Genomic DNA, 23,073 nt, shown 5'->3' on the forward strand with positions numbered 1-23,073 from the left:
GAAATAACACTTTAAGATTTGACTTATTTTAATAGAAATGGTTGAAAACTGAGCTTGATTACTGTCTTAACATTGAACTATTAAAGATTCCCTTCAGACATTTACGGACTAATATTCTGCTTTGAATAATATTTTTGTGTTTTATGGTTTTTCCACTGAAAAAAAAAACAACTTAAGAAAGAAACCGTTTCCAACGTCACACTTGGCTATGTGACATTTTTGGATCACGATTGGCTTCCAAACTAGTTGCGTGGTCACAAATCCAGCAAAAGTGGGAAATTAACTCTGTACATTACATCATTTTCACAATAAAACAACAAAGTGAAGGAACAAAAACCAAAATACATGTTTGAGTGGAGGGGGACATCAAAGTGAAAAAAGAAAAGAAAAAAAGATGTAAATGGTAATACATTTTAAATAGCACTTTGACACTGGACTACTGTATGCTCTCCTATGATTATGCATATTCTATATTTAGTCCCCTTATTAGGACAAAAGTGCTTGTCCACAGACAAAAAATGGTTGCTTCTTTCTTTTAATATTTTATCTACTTCTTTTTTTATTATCATATTGTATCTTTTTTTATTCATTTTTTATTTCCTTGACTTCATTTATCAAACATATTTTGGCATACACATGTATTGTCTAAATGTTCATCTTGTTGTCCTTACAGGCCTTGTGAATGACATTTACTGAGATGTTCATGGAAAACAACTACTTCCTCTCACTACCTTTTTCCTGATTGGCTATCACTGTTTCCATTTAAAGGACTTGAAGCTGGACATCGCTGAACAATCTGAACATGTGAATGCACCACAAAGATATGTGTGAGTTAATAGTTAGATAGAGAAAAACATTTCTTTCTACACCATCATCTGCCATGCGAAGATCATTTTGTTTTCAACATGGTTACATTAACATTCTGCTGAAATGTGTCTCCAGATGGCAGCTTCATCCAAAAGTAATAAAGCAATGATATTCATATTTCAACAATAATAAACTAACATTCAGCACAAACTGATGTGTGTTAATGTGCAAAACTACAATAAAAATAACAATTTTATGACAAATAAACCTGCATGATATTGCACAACACAGCTGTCAGTGATCATTTGAAATACAGTTATCACTACAGTCTGAATACAATAAAACCTTCTGCGTGAACATAAGAAAGAAAGAGAGAAAGAAAGAAAGAAACACAGAAAAAAATCACAAAGTGGTGCCAGATAGGCACACACACACACACACAGACACACAGACACACACACACACAGACACACACACACACATACCCTGACTAAGGACAGTGCTTTAATGATTTAATGGGACTGGACATGTGTCTGTGTATTGTCCTCTAACCCTCCATTAGAGCAGGCTGCTGCAGATCTGTTGCCCAGCAGTCTGACCTCTCCTCCAGACAGCCACTACACCCTCACTCCCTCCACTTATAGTAAGTGATCCACTGTTTCTCTCTCAATGGACTCACAACCTGGGTGTGAAACACAACTGAATAGCAGCAAAAGAATCGAGCTGAAACTATTATCAATCAGTTAATCGATTAGCAGAAACTAACTGACAATTGAAGCTCTTCAGGTTTTGGATTATTGATCAGGCAAAATATCATATTTGCAGACGTCACAAGGAGGGATGGTTAGTAACACCAACTTAGTGATACGACATTACATAGAATTCTTGTGATATTTTTATGATACTTGTGACATCTTGAAAAAAGTATGTACAGCAAACAGAGCAAATTAGATTCTTTACTGCCACTACAGCTGTTTAAAGGCCTTATTTCACACCCTGTTTTAATTCAAACTTTATTTGTATAGCACTTTTCATACATTGTGATGTAACACAAAGTGCTTTACATAGTCAGAACAAACAACAAATCATTAAAAATAAGAATTCAGGAAAATATATAAAAGGAAAGAATAAAATAAAGTCACTATAGAATAAAGTGGGTGAAACCGGAAATGTTTTACCTACTTTATACAACTCTTTTACAAGGCGTAAAACAGACATAAAAGATGTGTTATGTAGAACAATACAATAGAACAAACAGAATAGTCCAAGAAGTAAAACAGGCTAAAGACAGATTAATAAATAAATAAAATTCAATTGAAATCCAAATTAAAAAGGTAGGTATTAAGTTTGCTTTTAAAACTATCCACACTCTCTGCTGCCCTCAGGTCTTCAGGAAGGCTGTTTGCATATGTTTTTCATCTTCACTGTAATCTCTCCTGTTTAAATGTATTCATTCATCTTCTATTTACCTACCTAATATTGTTTTGCATTTTTGTTGTTGTAAATGAGAGTTTCTCTTCAGTGGTCTTTTGAAAAAGAAAGAATAGAAATAAGCCTTAGAATTGTGTCATTTAACATTAAGCTTTGCACTAAACAGGTAACTTTAGATGTTCATTGTGTTTTGTCTGTGATGCATGCACATAAGGACATATAAGCACTTGGATGAGCATCCAGGAGATGCAACACATTTCTGGTGACAGTGTCACACTTCGGCTCAGCTGGTGGCAGTAACGCTCCGAGAAACACAGCTAAAGCGCCAAAAATAGCGAAAAAGAACGGCTGCACGCTGACAAACATGGATGTTAACACTGTGGGTTTTAAGATAATAAAAAAATAAAAAATATATAAAAACCTGTTCTGCAATGTTTTATGGAGGAAGGAAAAGCACTCCACAGTTTTTTTGTTTTTTTTAGACCTCACAGATTCAAGCTGAATTTAAACTGACCTTTTGCTCTTTTCCAACATGGAATACGTAACATTGCTGGCTTCAGCTATCTGTTTAAGAGATGCTTTGTGCAGCAGTGAGATAAAAATGTTCTGACAAGCAGGAAGAAGACAGTTTTATTGTTCACTCTGCATCACTGATGGACTTTAAAGCTTATTTTGTTATTAAAATCTTAACAAAATGAACGATCATCTTAAGTGCGAGGGACATTCATTGGAGCTCCTCACAGAGAATTCACTGACACATTCTCACATCAATGTCATCATTGAATGCTATTACAGAACAAATGATGGTGCCTGTTTTGAATATAGTACAGATGTTAAGTTACTATTCTCCTTGAATGCTTATTTGCTCACATACTGCATGAAAGCTTTTTACTCTATATTCATTTATTCATCCACGCAGGTTATATGAATGAACATTGAAAATCTGTTCACACTGCAAAAGGGAAATAGTTCTTATGAACTAATCTATATGAGAAGAATCTCCCCAATAACTTCAAATTGTCTCTTTGTGTTTCATAGTTTATGAAACTGTTTACAAGAAAACTTAATACCTCTCATGCTTTAAAAGGTACATTAACCTCTCAGTAATCATTCCTCCTGTTCATACTGATTTTTAAAAGATCTCCTTCAAATGTGCTTTCAATGGAAGTGATGGAGAACAAAATCCACAGTGTGTCCACACAGTCATTTAAAAGTAGATGATCAGCTTCTATTCAGCTTCATCAGTGTGAGTTAGTCATATCAAGTGATATCTGACACATTTACAGTCTGTTTAGCATCAAATTCCCTCTTAGTGTTTCCTGTTGAGCTGTGGTGGAAGAATAGTAACAAAAAGACTTTGGCACTAAAAACACTGTAACGCTGAAACATAGAAGACTTGATTTGACTCATTTGGACGCTGAAGCTTCAACTTTTAAATACATTATTACACAGAAGGAGGACTGTGGATTTTGTCCTCCATCACTAACATTGGAAGTATGAACAGGAGGAATGATAAAAGCAAGAAAAACAGGGTTTAAAGTTAATTTGGACTCCTGACTGTTGTTTTAAGATGAATTTAAAAATTCTGAACCTGTCCTTTGAGTTGCTTTTAGGAAACAGAGTGCAGGTTAGCTATAGAGAGGAGTCACAGGGCCCTGCTGGGGATCTCCAACAGTGATCAGACTTGTAAGGGGTTAACAAATCAAAGATGTGAGCGGGAATATGATGAAACAAAGGGTTAAAAACCTGCAGTGACAAGATTAACTGTAACCCTGACAGGGAACCAGAGTCTTATAATCTTGTCTCTTGGAGCGTGTTAATAGCAGGCAGCAGCACTCTGCACACAGGAGAGAAAAAGACCTGTCAGACCTCCATCCTGCTAAAAGGCAGATGCTTCTGCTGGCTTTCATAGCAGAGGAGTGTGTTTGTCTCTCTGCTTAGAATGAGTGGGTGGTGGGTTAATTGCTATCGCATGAAGAAACCATGATTGAGCGGAGGAGACAACCAGTGATCCTACATCTTAGAGAGAAAAAAAGACTAGGTTGAAACCTAGAACATGGCTGGGCCACGTATGAAACATCAAAGGGCTTTTATATGAAACGACAGATACAGGAAGTGGCGACATTTGGCCGAGTTGACTGAAGTTCCTAATGGTGTAACTTCATCACTCAGTCACAGACTTTTGCATTGAAGATGGAGACACAGACAGAATGGTGAATGTCTAGTAGGAGAGGTTTGTGCATTTAAGCTCCACTACTCTGCCAAATATTACTGCGTTAGGGCTCATTTGTCACCATTCACATCTCGGGTGTCTCTTTATCTCCTTTGTCTCGTTTTCGTAATGTGCATACATAGATTAGACAAAAGAAATCAGAGGATGAGACAGAAGCTTGTACCACCTCATCCTCTTGAAAAATAGGTTTTGATGCAGTAACTGCTGACAGTAATGACATATGGCTCTCTTTTTTTGTGGACACATGGCGCTCACTCATGTCCATGACACTGAAGAGTGATGGTGCAGCTGTACTGCTGAGGAGCCTTGCATTTAGACATGTCATTAGGTCTCCAACTCACACCTCCATCTCTGGGTAATTGGTGAGAGCTTTGTTTCCATAGTAACAGTCTCCTGCTCTGATCTGCACAACTAGGTTTTTGTGGAGGTAAGAGAGTGAGATGCTGATGATGGTCATGATGATGTGTTAATGACTGTCATGATTACTATTGATATTACAACTACTACTAAGGCCAGCGGGACCTGCGGGGGCCAGGAGGCTGCTGTTTTTCACTAGTTTTCTTTCTTGCCTTCTTCTTTCTTTCTTGTTCTCTATGTTTCTCTCTGAATAAATCTGCATTCACATTAACAAAAACATTTTACACATTAGTTCATTCACAGTGCTGTGCTCTACAATCCACTTCAAAAACTGTTAAACTGATGTCATGGATACTTTAAACCTTTGTTATTTTTAAAACTTTTAAATCATTTTTGTATTTGTGTATAAAAATGTAAATCCTAGCATGCAAAAACACTCATTTCTACAACAAGTAAAGTAATAATAATCTACATGGTTTGTGTTTAGTTTTTATGACTTATCTTGAAAACTGTTGTATTCATAAATAATTCATCAATGCATATTACAAATACACTTAGAAATGGAAACTAAACTGAATCGTTATTTCTTTGTTCTTTTATCAAATCTATATACTAAAATAACATATATATAGTAAATATGTAATTTACCTACCAAATATTGTGTCATCAATTTATTTGAATTATTTTTCATTTAAATTTAAAATAAAATCCTAAAAACTGAAAAAAAGTGCCACCTTCAGGAACATAAAGTAAGCAGACATTAGTTTAGGACATTTACACTATACAGTACTTCTGTGCTGGAAAAATGAGAACGTATGTGTGTGTGTGTGTGTGTGTACTTGTGATGAACCCTGGTGTCATCTTTGTTTGGTCTTGTCATTTACCTGTCTGCTGTGTCTCTGCAGGTGCTCGTTAGGCTAACTGGCAACACCTGATGACCTGGTTGTCAGGTCATTAAAGTCCAGCTGCAGCGGTGGCAGTGGTTCAATCTCCTGTGACTGCATGGAGCTTTCTGCTCCTCCCTACAGGCTTTTGGTTTGTGTTATATTGACTTTGTTCCTTTTTCTGCACGCTTAATCATGCACATACATCTTTCACCCATGCACTCTGTCCATCCCCATACTTTCTTATATATAATATGTTGCTAAAACCTCTACATTTGTATGTCTCCTATTTGTTGTAACCACTTCAGGTCATAAGAAATATTTAACACTAATTGTGAGCAGTGCTGCCTACTCACCTTGATAATCTCATCAATGAAACACACATGAGTGACAGGGTCCCTCTTCTTCACTAGGACCTTCTGCAGATGCTGCACCTGGAAAAACAAGCAAAAAAAAAAAAAACGTCATACCTAATTTATGAGGCATGGAGGATGTGGAGCTGCTGACTCTCACTTTTTGTTTGAAGTGTCTTATTCAACATTCTGAACAAGCTTGGTACCTGTCTGCACGCAGCACATATCTGGTCCATCAGTTTCTCCAGGTTTGTCCACAGAGCAGCACGGAATGCTGCAGTGTACCCTGGTGTTGGCAGCATTGCTCTGCCAGGAGCACCTGGGGTAGAGAAATTAAGAGAAGATAAGATATTCCTTTATTAGTTCTCACCATGAGGAAATTTGCATCATTACAGCAGCAAAGTGGACAGTAAAATAGAAGAGCATCAATAAAAGAATAAGAACAATACATAAGTACAAAAGCAATAAAAACACAATAGTAGAAAAACAAAAAAAATAATATTAACATTATGTACAAGAGTAATAATTGGTGTTGAGTGATAATGTACCTGAGTTGATATTGTTATTGCACAGATTAAAAGCGAAAAAAATATATTCATTTGAGTCCAATTACATTATCCCATTATTGTCCACCTAAAATAGCTGATTCAAGCTTTATAACCATTTATGATTCTTAGCACAGATGCAGGAACACTGTCAGACGAGCTTCACAGACATGCCAATCTTAAAAGAATATTTTTTTAAATAGACATCATATTCCAGACTAAACACCAAAAACTACTACATATTAGTTCATCTCTCACTACTGTCTGCTACACTCAGCTCAAAGTCCACTGGGAGACGTAAATCTTTAAAAACAAGTCATAAATATAATGTTTCATTCATAAAAAGGACTCAGTAATGTCTTAAAACAGCTGATCTCTGGAGTCTGTAACAAACTTTACTAAATTAGAAGAAATAGTGTATTTGTTGGGGACTACTTTAAGCAGTGGATTAATCCACATTTGGCATTCTAGTGAGTATTTCTGGCAACAGGATGGTGTGTGTGGGATTGAGAATAAACTGCAGTGTGTGTGTGTGTTCATGGTAATGAAGAAACATGTTACCCAGTCCAACAGTGTGACTCATTGATGTATTTTTAATAGTTTTTGGACAACAATGGAGCTCTGTGGTACAGAGGAGTACTGTGGATATCACACACAGTACTTGTTAGTAGATCGATTCGATTGGTTGCTGACAATAAAGAAAAATATAGAATATCTCCAGTTTTCCCTTGTAAGATTTGTGTTTTTAAAAAGACTGACACACACTTTTTTGGCTAAGTTCACATTGTATTAAGTGTACATGATCCACAAAATGCTCCTAGAAATGCAGCAGTAGCATCCTTAACCTGATAAAGTCTGCTTATTTGAAAATATGATGTGTATTAATTAGAACAATGATGTGACCGCTACATCAGAGCCATGAAAATAACACACGCCCTCCAGCCAGACTATTCTCTGTGGCCATGGTATAATAATCTATTTTGGATGAAGCCAACTAATGAACTAGGTCAAATTATCAAACGCCATTGTCTTTCATCTTTTTTAGAAATGAGGACAATGTATCCACAATGTGTGTGTGTGTGTGTGTGTGTGTGTGTGTGTGTGTGTGTGTGTGTGTGTGTGTGTGTGTGTGTGTGTGTGTGTGTGTGTGTGTGTGTGTGTGTGTGTGTGTGTGTATGCAAAAACTGCTTGTTGAAAGTAAGAACACATAAGCACATCCTCTTGGGTTCTTACCTCTGGGGTTGGCCGGCTGTGTCAGGCCCTTGATGTCAAGGGCGCTGGTGATGTTGTCCTGTATGGTGGTCCGGTAACCCCCCACTACAGAGCTGATGGTTTCTCTCAGACTGCCCAGATTGTAGAAGACTTGCAGCGCTGTGCCAACCTGGGTCGGATTCTGACACACAAAAAAGGAGAGAGAGAGAGAGTGAGAGAGTGAGCGAGGGAAGTGAAGTTGGCAGTTGTCCATGGTATTGTTTTTAACTTAATCAACTTAATGGGTCTGCTAGTTTCACACACAAACACTCACTAGTGAGCACAGAGGTGACAGCAACAGCTAAAAATATACCTTACATTGATTTAATGAGAGAGAGCTGTGAATACGTAGCAAGGCAAAGGCAGGAAAAGGAGAGGAGATGAGAGGAAGAGGGAAGAGTAGATTGTGTGAATTGTTTTAGAGCAGGCAGACAGTTACATTGGCTTCCACACAGATGTTAAACTAAGACGTTGAGATGGTCGTTTCCCTAAAAAAGAAGAGGGTGATGTGAGGAAACACAGAGCAACAGAGGAGAATGATGTGTTACACTATTGTATTCCATCACTCAAAAAGTAAACTATTTACTGTTATCTAAAAAATAAATTAAAAAGTAAATGAATCACCTGAAAGCCAGCTCATAAAATTTAGCTTGAGGTCTAAAAAAGGTTTATTATGATTTTACTTGGGACGGAGAAGATTTTATGGAAGGCCATTCTTGCCAGGAAAAAGAAAACAGATAATGTAAGAATGTTTAAAAAAAAAAAGACTCCTTATAAGGATAAAAACTCAAGGTAAGCCAAAATTAAAAGGAAGGCGAGAACAGCCATGTTTACATTTTATCATGTGACCTCGAGAGTTAACAGGATGAAATTCTCTTTATGACAAGACAACAAAAAGATTTTGCAATAATAATAATAATTACACCACTATATTTAATATTACTCTTGTACGTTACTTTTTTTACTATATTTTTTACTAATATTGTTTTATTGCTTGAGTACTTACTTATTATTTATTGTTCTTTATTCTTTTTATTGATGCTCTTTCTATTTTTGCTATCCACTCACTGCTGTAATACTGTAAGTTTCACCACAGTGGAACTAATAAGGGAATATCTTATCTTATCTCAGGTGTGGACTAATATGGTGTATGCTTCTTCCATATTGAACACTCTATGGTGAAACCGTAGAGAGGGATGCATTTTGAACAAGTGATCCTGCTGGTAATGTAAATGTTGCTATATAATAAAATGAGAGATGCAGATTACTTTATAAATTGTATGTTTCTCAGTAAGGAGGTCCAATTTCATGATTCAAGACATTAAGAGATGAAAACTCAAATTAAGTTTAGATTTATACCACATTATATTCACTCAGGCAAGATAAACCCACCATACACCGGAGCAGAGGACTGTCACTCTGTGTGTTAGATTATGAAAGGGGAAAAACATGAATGCTGTACTGAATACATTCAACTTTTTTATAAACTACACACCGAAATTAGTTTGAATGGGTCTGAATCAATCACTCGACTGTGAAGCAAGTGGTTCATTTAGCAATTTGGGGCCCCAATGTCCACTTTAAATAGTTGCTCATTTAAAAGGAAGTTTGGAGAAGCAGCGGGTCAACATCATCATCTCAACACTCCCCAGAGTTCCTGATCGGAGATGAGGAGAGGAGGAGTTTTTTTTGTACGTGGGTCAGTTGAGCTCCTACTCAACAGATGGGCTACAGGGTCTCTGCTGGCACAATCAGAGCGCTGAGGTGAAACTAGCTCCCACACAGCCAAGGCAGCATGTCCAACTGCTTACATAACATTCACAATAAACAACTCCCAGAGCTGATATAAGAAGCTGTCGCTGTGTGTGTGTGTATGTGTTTGTGTGTGTGTGTGTGTGTGTGTGTGTGTAAACAGTACATATGTATGTGTGTGTGTAGAGCCACATATGTCCACACACATAACGCAGTGACATGAAGTTGTTAGCCAAGGCTATTTCAACAGTAGTCAGGATAAAAATACTTCTGAGGGTGAAATACACAGGGGAGTGAGGAGTGTGTTGTTTGTGTATGTGTGTGTATGTGTGTGTGAGAGAGAGAAAGAGATTGCATGTGTCTAATTTTTTAAAAAACAACAAACTATTGCATAGATGTAGGAGTAAAAACAAGTCACTAAGACTGTTGACGGGCCCCACAGAGTCCCGGTATCCTGCTACTTCACACTCCGTCAAGCTCTTCAGACACACCTGTTTAGCCTCTCTTTGCTTTCACACATTTAAAAAGTAATCCACATTGTACTATGCTGTTTTCTTACTTGGTGTTGCTGTTCCTTCATTAGTTACCTCAATGTTTTATTATAAAAGCCTACCAGCAGCATACGTCATGTAGGTGAAACTGCATTAGCGCAGCATGAATCAATACTGTGACAATATTGGGGCTCTTTTATAATGAACATGGATATTTCCATTTTTGTAGGATTCTGCTTCTTTCGTGAAGTACAGTGGTAAAGATTTACTTTATCGTACATAGTAAAAGGCAATGCAGAAGAGTTCCATGAGATGTGGACACCTTTTATGCAATTTATAAGTAACTTGACTGTAAATTCATAAGTTAACAAGATAACAACACCTGCCACCAATCCATTCTCTTCAAATTAAGATTGTTTTCTTCTTCCTTATTTGGTTAATACATTACAGTTCTTCCTTATTTGGCAATTACAATTTATTTAATTGGAATGAGAGAAGAGGATGGCCCACTTTTTTTTTATTATTGATCATTATTATTTATTTATTTATTATTTTATTAGTATAATAACTGTTATTATTGTTTATTTTCTTCCTATTATATATTTTGTAAGTTTATTCTATCTATTTTTTTTTTAGTTTTTTTAATGCTAAATTTATATATTTGAATGTATGTGTATGTGTAAATGTGTGTATGTAAGTGTTGGTATGGGTGTACATATGTGTATTGTATATATATATATTAGTACTTATGATTAATTATGAGTATGTTGGGAATATTAATTTCTAAATTGTGTGGATATATTCTTAACTTTCTTTTTTTTCCTTTTTTAATTTTTTTTTAAATGTTTCCTTATTGCTGAGAGTGTTATGGGGGGATGCTGTATGAAGTGTTTGTTTTCAATTTATAAAAAACAATAAACAAAGAATTGAATAAAAAAAAGATTCACTTTATCTATTTTGCAATTCCTCAATTCCCTTGAAAAGTAACACCAGTACCAAGTAGCAGACTGTCACAGCGTTACTGAATTTGTCTTTCTAAAATGCAATGTTTGTATAATTCTGTTATATTTGTTACTTTTACAATGTCAAAAAATCCCACAAAGTCTGACTCTAATCAGGTACACACTTTTAAATGAGAAGGAAAAAAAAATCCAGAAGAATATTTTGTTTCCCTTTTCGTCTGATTAAAGATTCTCAAACTCATTCTTTAATCCTTTACTGTCCCTTTACAAACTGCTTCCTCTTCAGTCTTTGCTTCTCTCTACTCAGGGATTCATGCTCTGTGTGCTCTCTTTGTAAAAGTTACTGTAGGTCTGATCAATCCCAAGAGCTCTGTGTGCTCTCTTTGTAAAAGCTACTGTAAGTCTGACAGCAACGTGGCAGATGTGATCAACAGACTGGATGGCACAAACAAAAAAAGACTGATCTTTTAGGTTAAATATTGAACAGTGAAAGGAAATATGTCTTAAAAGAGCTTTAAGAAAAAGGTAAATGTCATTTTAGGTGGAATGTATGTCTGCAGTGCTGCAAGTCAAATGGTAAACCAAGCCATGTGTCAATTCAATGGTTGGTGGTTTGATACTCAGCTCCTCTTGTTCACATATCATGAGCAGGACACTGAATCTCAAACTGCTTCCCATGTATGCGTGGGAATAATGTAAATCACTGCATTGTGCCTCATTTGTACTTGGACACAAGTGTCTGCCAATTGAATAAATAGCGATGGATTGAGCTTGATGTAAATTCTTGTTTATTTAACTCAGTGGTCTCCAACCCTGCTCCTGGAGAGCTACTGCCCTGCATGTTTTAGGTATCTCCCCACTCTCACACACCTGATTCTAATTATTGACTTGTTATCAAACCCCTTAGCAAGCTTCAGCTGCCTGATAACAAGCGTATACTTGAATGAGGTGTGTTAAAGTGGGGAGATACCTAAAACATGCAGGGCAGTAGCTCTGCATGAGCAGGGTTGGAGACCACTGATTTAACAAAACTACATATCATTATTTCAAACAGGCTTATATTAGAGACTGACCATTATTTGCCAAATATCACAGTTTTTTTTAGAAACTCTGAGGGGAGTAGAGACTGAAAAGATATGATATGAGCCCTTATAATACGAGTGAATCTACCATTGTCCAAACTTTTTTTTACCCAACCTTTAATAGGGGCTAGTATTTCATAACTGACTTTTATTTGAGAAGTTAAGTAGTTAAGACAGACTTGATCCTGAGCACTTCCCTTCTGTGTGACCTCATCATTTTCACTACATTTCAGAAGTAGTACACTTCATTTAACAGGAATTTACTACTACGAAAAACAAGTACTTGCATGACAAAAATAAAATACCAAGGAGAATTGTGCTGGCATCAACAGTAAGAGAAATCAGATCCAAAAAGCATCAAAAAAATGTCATTTGAAAAACTCCAAAGCAACATCTCTTTCAGGATAGTCCAAAAAAATCTGTTTTACTACTTTCACTATTAATTCTACGGAGGGAAAATATTTCAATAAAAAAACTGTTCCAACAGCATGAGGAGAGGTGTAATTAAAAAATGTGAGACATCCTGTGATTGTGAAACCCAGAAGGTCCTGTCGTGTTGCTCCTGATTGTAGAGAGACGTGTGTTGCACGCTATCACTAGCCTCATCAGCATTTCATCATCTCTCTGCGACTCAAGGAGAAACAAAGCAGAACATGACTGCGCCACGAGCGCACGAGGTGAAATACAGCAAGAACACACTTTTGGACACTGGCAAGATGTCAGCGTGGACACTGAACAGACTGTCACACAAACACACACACACACACACGCAACAACACACTTTCTTTAATGGGACACTGTCCCCTTGAGAAAAAGGCTTTCTGGGGCAGATGAAGGTTAGCAGAGCTCACATGTGCTCCCTCTCTCACATGTATATCACAGTACGACACATATACAAGGTGCTCATATACAAAACGTGTTGTCTTTCTGTTTTGCTCAGGGATCAAATGACTATTTCTCTTTAAATCTACATAAACAAAAAAAATGTCGGACCTAGGAAGAAATGAAAGACACAGGGGAATCTTACTTTTTATTCCAAGAGTATAAATGCACAAGGACTGATAGGGTACTTTCATTTCTGTGACCTATTTATTCTCTTAAAGAGAGCAAAGTGAATATACAATGCTACCACCCAGGGAACAGAAATGGCAGCTGGGTGGAATGATAGGACTGCTTGTGGGATTTGCTTGGCTAGCACATTTACATGAAGGCGTTCACCCTTATTAATATTCAGTAGTCTTCAAAGTCAGCCAAAAAGAAGAATATAAGAAGTATATACTGTATCTGGCTAACTTCTTGCTTCTTTGTTTTGTTCTGGGGGTTTTTTTTTCGTCAGATACAGAAAGCAGAATGTACGCACACAGTAAATACCCAAAAGAACTTTGGGGATGAATCAAGCAATCTATAAAGTCAACAGGAGTCACTGCTACAGCAACAAGAATCCTTGCCAACTATGAAGATGGCCAATTGTGTTTGTTTAAAGACACGACTAAGCTGGAAGTTAATCCACCAGGAATCACATCTTGGGTCTTTACGGCGGTGGGCAATATTTTTTTGCCTGTGCATTTTGCATGGGTTTATTTTTACATATTTAGTCACATTTAATATCCCAGAGTGCTACAATAAATTCTTAAATAAAATTCAGTATTAAAATAATGGCAGCATCTAAATGAATAGCGGGGGGCATGTCCAGCACCAACAAATAGAGGCCACTAGGTTATGGTCCATATTATGCATATTTCCAGGTCTGTATTTTAATCTGGGGCTCAACTGGAAAATATTTGCATGATTCCTTATTTAACTTATATTGGACCTTTATGCAGCCCCTCAGTTCAGCCTCTGTCTAAAAATAGGCCGTTTTAGCAGCTTCCGGCTGCTCGAGTAACTATGTAACAAACTACAGTAGTAGAATTTCACTACTTCTTCTTGATCTTTACTCGAAATGGAAACTTCTCAAATACATCTGTAAATGTTCAAGCCAGAGTCCAATCTGAAGTATGAGAGTGAAAAACATGAACAGGTTTTGGACCTTTGACCATGTTCAACATAGATATCTGACATCATAAGAGTATATTAATACCAGCAAAACCACAAACATAATATGACCCATTTAAGGGAATTGGAATCACCTACCAGTTAAAGCCCAGAAGCAAAGAGGAAATTAAGGTGTGTGAGTCATTGAAGGCTTTTAATGTGAAACATCTGTCAGGAAGTATTCAGATTTATTGGCGATACTTTTAACACCAAATATACCTAAATCAAAAACACAGGCTGCACCACAACACTAATGTGAATTTACTGTTGAGTTTCCATTAACAGCAAACAATATCAGCAGTAAACTAAAACAGAAGTAGAACAGCATACAAATGTGGTAAATGAAGACCCAGGTCACTGTTTGAAAAGTTAAAGATTTGACTGATGTTTCGCTGACATTTCACTCATTCCTGAAAATGTTTGCTTGGTCTAATTTAAAGTTTCAGAGCAGACCCTGGACAATCTAGAAGGACTGTATTATTTCTCTGGGTGTGCTGTGTGTGCTGTGTGTGTGTGTGTGTGTTAACATATGTGTGTACCTGGATCTCCATGCCCTGCTCCAGTAGTCTCTTGGCCTGGTTCTCCACCTCTAGCCTGGCTCTGCTGATCAGCAGCAAGTCATTCTCAATCACCTCGATGCCACTCAGATCCACACCTTGAGACAGATAGTCTGGAGCAAACAGACAAAAAAAGAAAAAAACAATGACATTAAAACATTTTAAGCTTCTGTTGCATTTCCATCCATACAATGGAGGCTTGGCCCTTTATTTCCACATTACCATGGTGAATCACAGTACTGGAGCTCAATTGACAATGGATTTTTTTTCACCATGCATGCATCATCTGGTCTGGAACCACAAAATAAAATAATCTACGAGGCCATGGTTAGTGGTGGTCTTTGATAAGAATGAATCATATTGCTTACCAATAGCCAGTGTTTCTCCATTAATATGCGTAATGGAAACATTTCAGATAATTCCGATACAACACCACCACTAAATATGATCTCACAAATTTAAAGAGAGTGCCTAAATATTTGGACATTTACACATTTTTTATGTTGTGTTAGCTGTGTAATACACTGGATTGGAAATAAAACCGTAAACAGGGTGTTAAACTTTAGACTTTTAGATTCAACTCAGCCTATGATATTTTAATCATGTCTTTTAAAGAACCCCAATATTTTTTAGCTCAGGTAGATGGTCACTAGAGTGGTCCATCATGTTCAAATAATTCAAATTAAAGCGTCTGCAATAACCTTTCTCAAACAAGTCAATGGCCTAGTCAGACTGAAACTTCAACAACCCATCTCCTTTATGATTGAATTATCATGACTGTTATTTATTTTGCATCCCGTTGACAGAAAAGATGACAGCGGGACTAGTCAGCTTGACGGATTTGTCAGCAACACTTGTTTCAAAGAAGCACATAACGCTTCTGACTGTGTGGTAAACATTTCCTTTCTGCTTTTGCTTCTGCATCGTTCGCCCACCCACTGGCTTTGTAAAGCCTCATCGAGCATTAGAGGAAGAAATATTGACTTGCCTTGCAACTGAATCCCGCCTTGGGATGATATGAAATTGGCATTGATGTAACCCTTGCCTATATGTGTGATTTTGCCTAGCAAGCCATGAGTGCCTTGAGCAAACACTTGAGCTCTGCCATGTTGATTCTAACAGTAATAACAGTGAAACTCCTCCCATAGTTTCTGTTGCTGTTGTTCATTTTGAGACATTCTCATTTACAACTGTGCCATGATGTACAAATAAGGAAAAGGGCTCAAGTAATCGGAGTGCAAGGCTCTTTTTATAGAAAGCATGGTGAAGAATGGGCGAACATCAAGTGTCTTGTCTCTTAAGAATTTTGAGACAGTGACTCTGCAGTCCTGACTTGTGTGGGAAGTTCATTGAGCCAGGAAGGAAGAGAGAAGCCGGGCCAGGCAGAGAGATGAGCAGGCTGGAACAGGGAAGCACAGTCAAGATGTGATGGGAGAATGCAGGCTGATTAGTGTGACTAAACCATGGCCTGCTGGTACAACTCCTTCTGGCAACTTTATATGATGGATTCAGAAGTGAAGTGAATAAAAGTTGTCAAGTGTGGTGTGGTGTTGATATGTAGGAAGAGGGAGGGGGACTAAATAGCAACTTCACAGAGCATGGAACTTTAATGAGATACTACATGGGTCAAAATCTAAAAGGGAAGAGAAAGCATTGTTCACATACTGGCCTGTATATATTGTGTACCTGAAGGATTAAAATATATCCACTATGGGATAGATGGTAAATAGTCTTTTTGACCATTCAAAGCACTTTTAAATTACATCACATTCACACACTGATGACAGGGGCTACCACGCAGGGTGCTGACCTGCTCATCAGATGGAGACTAGCCATTCACATACATTCATACACCGTTGGCACAGCCACTGGGAGCAATTCAGGGTTAATTATATTGCCCAAGGACACATCAACATGTGGATTGCAGGAGCCACGAATCAAACTGCCAATCTTTCAATTGGTGGACAAAGGCTCTACCTCCTGAGCCACAGCTGATGGCCAAGCAACCCAAGCCAATGCCAAGTTAAATGTCCCAAAGAATATACAGTTTTGCACAATGGAAACATAACTAAACACAGCAACATTTTGAAAGGTTACTAGGCAATGACACCAACGCTGAAGCAATTTGTTTCTCTTCAAAACTTTCCACTATTGTTGAGTGTTGTGTGTGCCAATGTGCTTAGTTGCTTCCTGTGCATGCATAGCGATCATTTCTGAGAACTGCATTTTTGAGGGGCAAGACCTGATAATTGTTCTAATGGAGATAACGGCACACAGTCTCTCCTTAAAGGCATTTATAAGCTCCATACACTGGTCAGTCACTGCATCAAGTAGTGGATGGAGACAGGCAGCAGGGAGGGATCTGTTTCCCGCTTATCAGAGCATATTAAACACTCAGGAAATAATTATCATTGAGGACAAATGAAGAAGGCTGAGGTGTAGGTGAAAGGTAGTCCTGACATGACAAGCATGGAGCTTCATATTCATTCAGTCTCATGCCATCAGCCAAACTATTTTTTTGATTACAACCCTAATTTTAATTTTCCTAAGTATCAACATCTTTCTGACAGCCATGTGTTTTGCTAAATCAGAAAGACAATAGGTTCAGGGAAATCAGCCCTTGATTATGAGATGAGAAGCAGAGAAGTGTGGGGAGTGGGGACTCATATCAAACCATTTCAGATGTGCTGTTTGTCTAGAGCTGCATATTGTTTGCTTTTCTTCCCGGAGAGAGAAAGACGGAGAGTATTATCAGGCAGGTGGCGGGCTGAGGCGCATATGACCAGGGAATTGGACAGAAGCCACATTCAATTCCGAAGCAATCCATTTGAAGCCTCAACCAAAGTACAGCGCCTGCTAGGGACCGCGATAGAACAGCTGAGCCCCGCATCCCTTTGCCTGTTTAGATATGTGTGTATGTGAGACAGACAGGAAAAGAAAGAGGTTGATCTTTTCTGACTTGTGTCATAATATGCTCAGAGGTCTGTCTGATACGCCATGCTTGAAGCCACACACACATAAACACAATGACAGACAATACAGGCCAATGGATATTATGTGTTGGTTCCCAGGGGATAAGTTGTGCTCTGGAACAGATGTGCCCCGCTTTCTCTGTTGGGGGAATTCATTCAGCTCATGCTTTACATGATGATGAGGTATATATTACCAATAATCAAAGTTAACCATGGATATAAACATTCTTTACAACACTGGAATTTATCACAGCATTGACATGCTTGAAAACTGTAGAATGTTAGAGCATACCCCCCTTCAGCATCACCTTGGTGACAGAGGTAATCAGCCAGCTGGCTTGTGGATGGAGACAGGCAGCAGGGAGGGATCTGTTTCCCCCTTATCAGAGCATATTAAACACTCAGGAAATAATTATCATTGAGGACAAATGAAGAAGGCTGAGGTGTAGGTGAAAGGTAGTCCTGACAGGGATTCCGTAAGAGAAGCTAGACCAGCTTCATTAAACATTAAAGGGGACGTGTTATGCTTATTTCCAGCTTTGTATTTTTATTCTGGGACTCCATTCTTTATTTATCTTATATGGCCCTTTATGTTCTGATCGACCAGCTTCCAGTAGCCTGCTGAGGGGCAGCCGTATCAGAGTGGTTTTAAGTTACCACCGATACAAACCCAACATTTCCTGCTATACTGCTTCAAATCATAAGCTTTTAAATGACAAAATAACAGGAGACTTGTATTGTAAAGAATTTACAGGAAATGAAATGTGTTCCTCACTGAACTAACAGACCTTCATGAGCAGCACTAGCAATGACACAACAAAATATGGACATATTTAGAGCTATTTGTTGAGCAGACCAGTTAGAAATAATGTAGGAAGGAATAGTACAAGCAGAAACAGACACAGAGACGATGATGTTTGATTAGGGACTGCAGACAACCAGCACACCTGGTAAACTACTTACTTTTTCTTTGTCCTGCTAATTTGTGACTTATTCAGCTGGGAATGTTGAAGTAAGGATTGTGCTGTCTGATGATTTGTTCAATTCAAAAGCAGCAAGCAGAGTTAGTTCAAAGCAACAGACAATGTAGTTTTGAAGGAGTACCAAATTGAACGTAAAAAGTGGTTTTGAAAAGGTTTGTCGTTCATTGGATGCATTCATCAGAAAGCTTTTTCAGGCTTTTATGCAGGAGCCCATAGTAACAGCTGACTTTCTACTGACTCCCTGCAAACACGAATGTCATGGAGATAATTAACTGAACGCTTTACAGCCGTTTCTTTAGTAATTACAGTGTATGAGAGAAAATTGTTTTGGGCCAGTGGGCATCGTGTAAACTGCAATTCCGACTGAGACCAATACATCAAATCAGTGCACAGTCCAGCACTATTCCTGATGACTTGATGAAAAAATCCATACAGATTTCTCAAATCACTCCTGCAGCCTAGTCCACTTCTGCCAGTCCATGTAAGCACATGCTTACAATGCTCCAAGCACTCATATCTTCACCCAAATATGACCAATAAATGATACATACAGAAAAATACACAGCTCTCAATTTACACTAGCAGTTTGTGACATTCAACCAAAAATTCTATAATTTATTGAATTCTGTTTGATAGTAAAATGATACCCACAAGGGGTCTACTGATAGGTGTGTTTCAGGGCCAATGTGCATACCCATCATTAGTAATCAAGGAGAACAATAACCTGTATTAAGAACGTGTATACATTCGCAGTAAAAATGAAAATCTTGAGGTTAAGTTTTTAATGATTTCAAGTCATGATTATGTTTCATTTATTACAGCACAACAGCTTTGAAAAGCCTTTAGTTGGTTTCAGTTATTTAAATGCATTGGTGGAAAGTAACTAAGTACATTTACTCAAGTACTGTTTGTATAATTTTGATGTACTTGTACTTTACTTGAGTATTTCCATGATGCTACTTTTACCCCACTACATTTCAGAGGGAAATATTGTACTTTCTATTCCACTACAGTTATTTGACAGCATTTCAAAGAACCCATCACGTCTGACAAGTATTCAGTCCCCTTGGTAAGCTGATTAAAAAGAGACTGTAGCAGCATAAAGCAGACTCCTCTGGCAGAATCAGAGATTTTGTGCAGGATGTTGTTTTTAAGCTTTCAAGAAGAAGAATGCCTGTAACAGCTTCTCAAACATAATGTGTATAAAGAAGCAGTAGGGCTGTTGACTGCCAGGGTGCAGTTTGTCACAACTAGTGTAAACCATGATGCGATGCTCTGTGTGCGCATTTGCTTAAAAGGTCCAATAAAATTTTATTTTACTGCAAACATCTGTTGAAACAAAAAAACATCATCAGTCATATGACAGTCATTTGTCATAATTAGCCAGCTATTTAGTTATTCAGCGTTTACCCTTCTATATCTCAACCAAGCATTCACTGATCTCTGTGAACAGTTAGGCAACATTACAACAAGAAACAAACTTCTTTCTCATGCACTCTGCTCTAAGCTATAATCACATCTTTTGCAGTAGGTTTTTAATCAAATTCAAACCTACAACCAAATGAACCATTCTCAAGTTTTTATTGTAGGGCAGCTACAGCTTCCTATAGCCTTAATCACCAATGTTATAAAATCCCAACTCCTTAGAGGACAATAACATAACAAAAATAATAATTAATTCATGGCAGCTTACAGGATACTAGAAATAAAATGTATAGTTTTTATCTCTTCATTTCCTTGGCTGTACTTTTATTCTACCTATTATAGACTTGGGCTAGAACTAGACATTTTTTATTACTAGGTAATGACAAATTTTCCAATTAATAGTTTTACTGTTTAAAAATAATTACAATAGACAAGAGCCCACACCAATATCATTAAAAATGGCTTGCCTGGTCTTTTTATACTCTTACCTAACAAGCACAAGCAGACAATTCTTCACTTTTGTAGAGACATTTCTTATTTTTAATTTGATTACTTTTTTAGATTGTCAAAAAGGATTTACTGTGCTAGCATTACCTTAGCTCCCCCACCACTATCCAGATGTCCTTCTTAATGATCCATTAACACTTTTTTTTTTTTTTTTTTTTTTTACATCTTCACACATCACTGGGTTAACAGAGACTTGAGGTAACACATTGCAGTGGTAGATAACTATGGCACATAGACTGAACAGGGAACACCAAGTGTAAGGGAAATTGACGGTTGTACTAGTTTTATGATACAAAAAGCAAACAAAAAAGATGATAGCTATCTCTGTAGAGGAACAATTTTTTACCCTTTCCATATAAATCTTATGAGTTCTTAATAAATTGTAATTTTATGTTCGTAATAGTAGCAGTTAAACTCTCAAACTTGCTCTCTTAAGGACAAGAGGCCGTGTTAAGATAAACCTTGTGCATGTTTTCACAATTTTAATAACTACAATTTTGCTTTAGCAGGTGTTCAGACGGATGTGTGTAAATGGACTGAATGAAAAAAAAATCCATATAACATTGCTATCAAGGCCGGGAAAACATTGTAAAATACCCATCGCTCGGCTACTCAAACAGCCATTGCCAGAGCATTAAAAAGATTCAATACCTGGCTCAATTAAGCCCAGTGCTGCCTTGTTTTCCAAAAGCATCCTCAGGCTAAGATCTCAGACCATAGACCCCGCAATGGGCTAAGAACAAAGTCTCAGTTTCTCAAACCAGAAAGTTAGTAGCCTGAAGCTAGGTGCCAATTTGCTCGGTTAACCCTGCCTTTACTCATTCAGTGTTGGAGCTGTTCACATGAAAGAGGCTTACTGTAATTCTTGAAAAAATGAGAAGCCAATCACATCCAATATTAACAGATCAAGAATCGAGTATTCAACATACTGGCGGATTTTATGTTATTGAAGCAGCAAGAAGCAAAATTGAGTCAGGTAAACAATCAAGAATATAATCAGCCGCCTACAATAAGTACAAGAAATAGAAACTATGTGATTGATTTGATTGTACATTCATTGGGGTTTTGCCTCTCAGGTTTTGAGAGAACACTATTTCACTTGTAAATATGGTATAAAATGGTTTATAGAGAAAAGCTTTGCAGCAGACACAGACTCAATCATATTTGTGGTCCAAAGCTGGATCAGATCATGACAGTGTGCATTCTGAGCACTTCCGCGTCTGCTCAAATGAACAAACGTGTGTTAAACCACCTGTTAAAATGCTCTCAGCTAACCAATCACTAGAGCTGGGTATCGTTTAAAAAAAATGACAATACCAGTACCAATCCAAGGACCCTTAAAGTGATACCGATGCCAACAGTGAATAGAAGCATTAAACTTCATAAAATGCCACCACTCCTCCACATCTAAATAATTTGATTTTTTACACAAATGCATTTTGAAAGTCTTCAAATTGTTAAAATTGTCGCAATAAATCGAAGAACGCTTGTGTTGATTGGCTGTGAGCAAGTCCATTCAAATAATCATTTTTTCTAGTTCTGTATGCAAAAAGGATCGATTGCAGGTATTGTTTGAGAGGAGACGTTTCGATACTATTTGGTATCAATTTATTTTGGTCAATACCTTAAAAGGGTATCAAGGACACATACCCAACCCTACCGATCACCTTGGATTGGTGAACCTGAGTGGTTGGACCCTGTTACACTTGCTTGCAGATCTAGTGTTAGGACAGTTTTTTGTCAAGCCACAAGGAAATTCTTTAAATCTTGCATCATTATGCTACACACTAGCCAGAAGATGTAAGTATACCTATATTTACCTATTGTTATTTTTCAAAGGAGATGGCTTTTTCTGAGTTTCACCATGACTCATGTTGTTATTAGTTCTATAGACAATCTTAATCTTGATCTTGACCTTGAGTTGGCAGCCATCTATGCCGCGGGATCATCATCAAGGCTTCAGCATTTACTCATGTGGCATTTATCCCTTAAGCGCAAAGTCCATGACTGCGCTGTCGTAAGTACAAAGCACATGCACAAACACAGCCCTGCACTTCCTTTCACTCATATGCACCTCTGTTTGAAATAGCCCAGCTGGAGACTAGACAACAGCCAGCAGCCTTTAGGCTAGCCAGCAGACAGCCTAGATATCAGGTTGCAATATTAATACATTCATTAAACATTTATGAATGTTTTCTGTTGCACTCTATTGTGCTTACAGCAATTTTAGGTGTGAAAATAGCCTCTTGCACATTATTGTCTTTTTATGCTCACGGTCTTCAAGCTGTCTCCATCTCTGTTTCCAGCTCTGCCTTTCGCCTATATCATTGTCATGTTTGTACAGAAAGCCTGTCTTTTTTCCCCTTTCCATCACCCTGCTGTCCCCATCTCTGTTTCTATCTCTCTCACTCTCTCTCTCTCTCTCACTAAAGACTAGTATCTGGGGG

General features: G+C 37.6%; 1 protein-coding gene across 2 annotated transcripts in view; it reads right to left on the bottom strand.

The window, feature by feature from the left end:
* The window catches only part of cog5 (component of oligomeric golgi complex 5), a 68,226-nt gene that overhangs the window by 20,538 nt on the left and 24,615 nt on the right, over positions 1-23,073 (bottom strand). For both annotated transcript variants that reach the window (XM_062443547.1, XM_062443548.1), the window contains exons 7-10: positions 14,722-14,852; positions 7,844-8,003; positions 6,272-6,384; positions 6,069-6,146 (exon numbers count right to left, since the gene is read on the bottom strand). In XM_062443547.1, coding sequence (XP_062299531.1) covers positions 6,069-6,146; positions 6,272-6,384; positions 7,844-8,003; positions 14,722-14,852 — 482 coding nt within the window. The remainder of the gene's footprint in view (positions 1-6,068; positions 6,147-6,271; positions 6,385-7,843; positions 8,004-14,721; positions 14,853-23,073) is intronic.

The sequence above is a fragment of the Scomber scombrus genome, chromosome 22 (assembly GCF_963691925.1).
Source record: "Scomber scombrus chromosome 22, fScoSco1.1, whole genome shotgun sequence".
Classification (NCBI taxonomy): domain Eukaryota; kingdom Metazoa; phylum Chordata; class Actinopteri; order Scombriformes; family Scombridae; genus Scomber; species Scomber scombrus.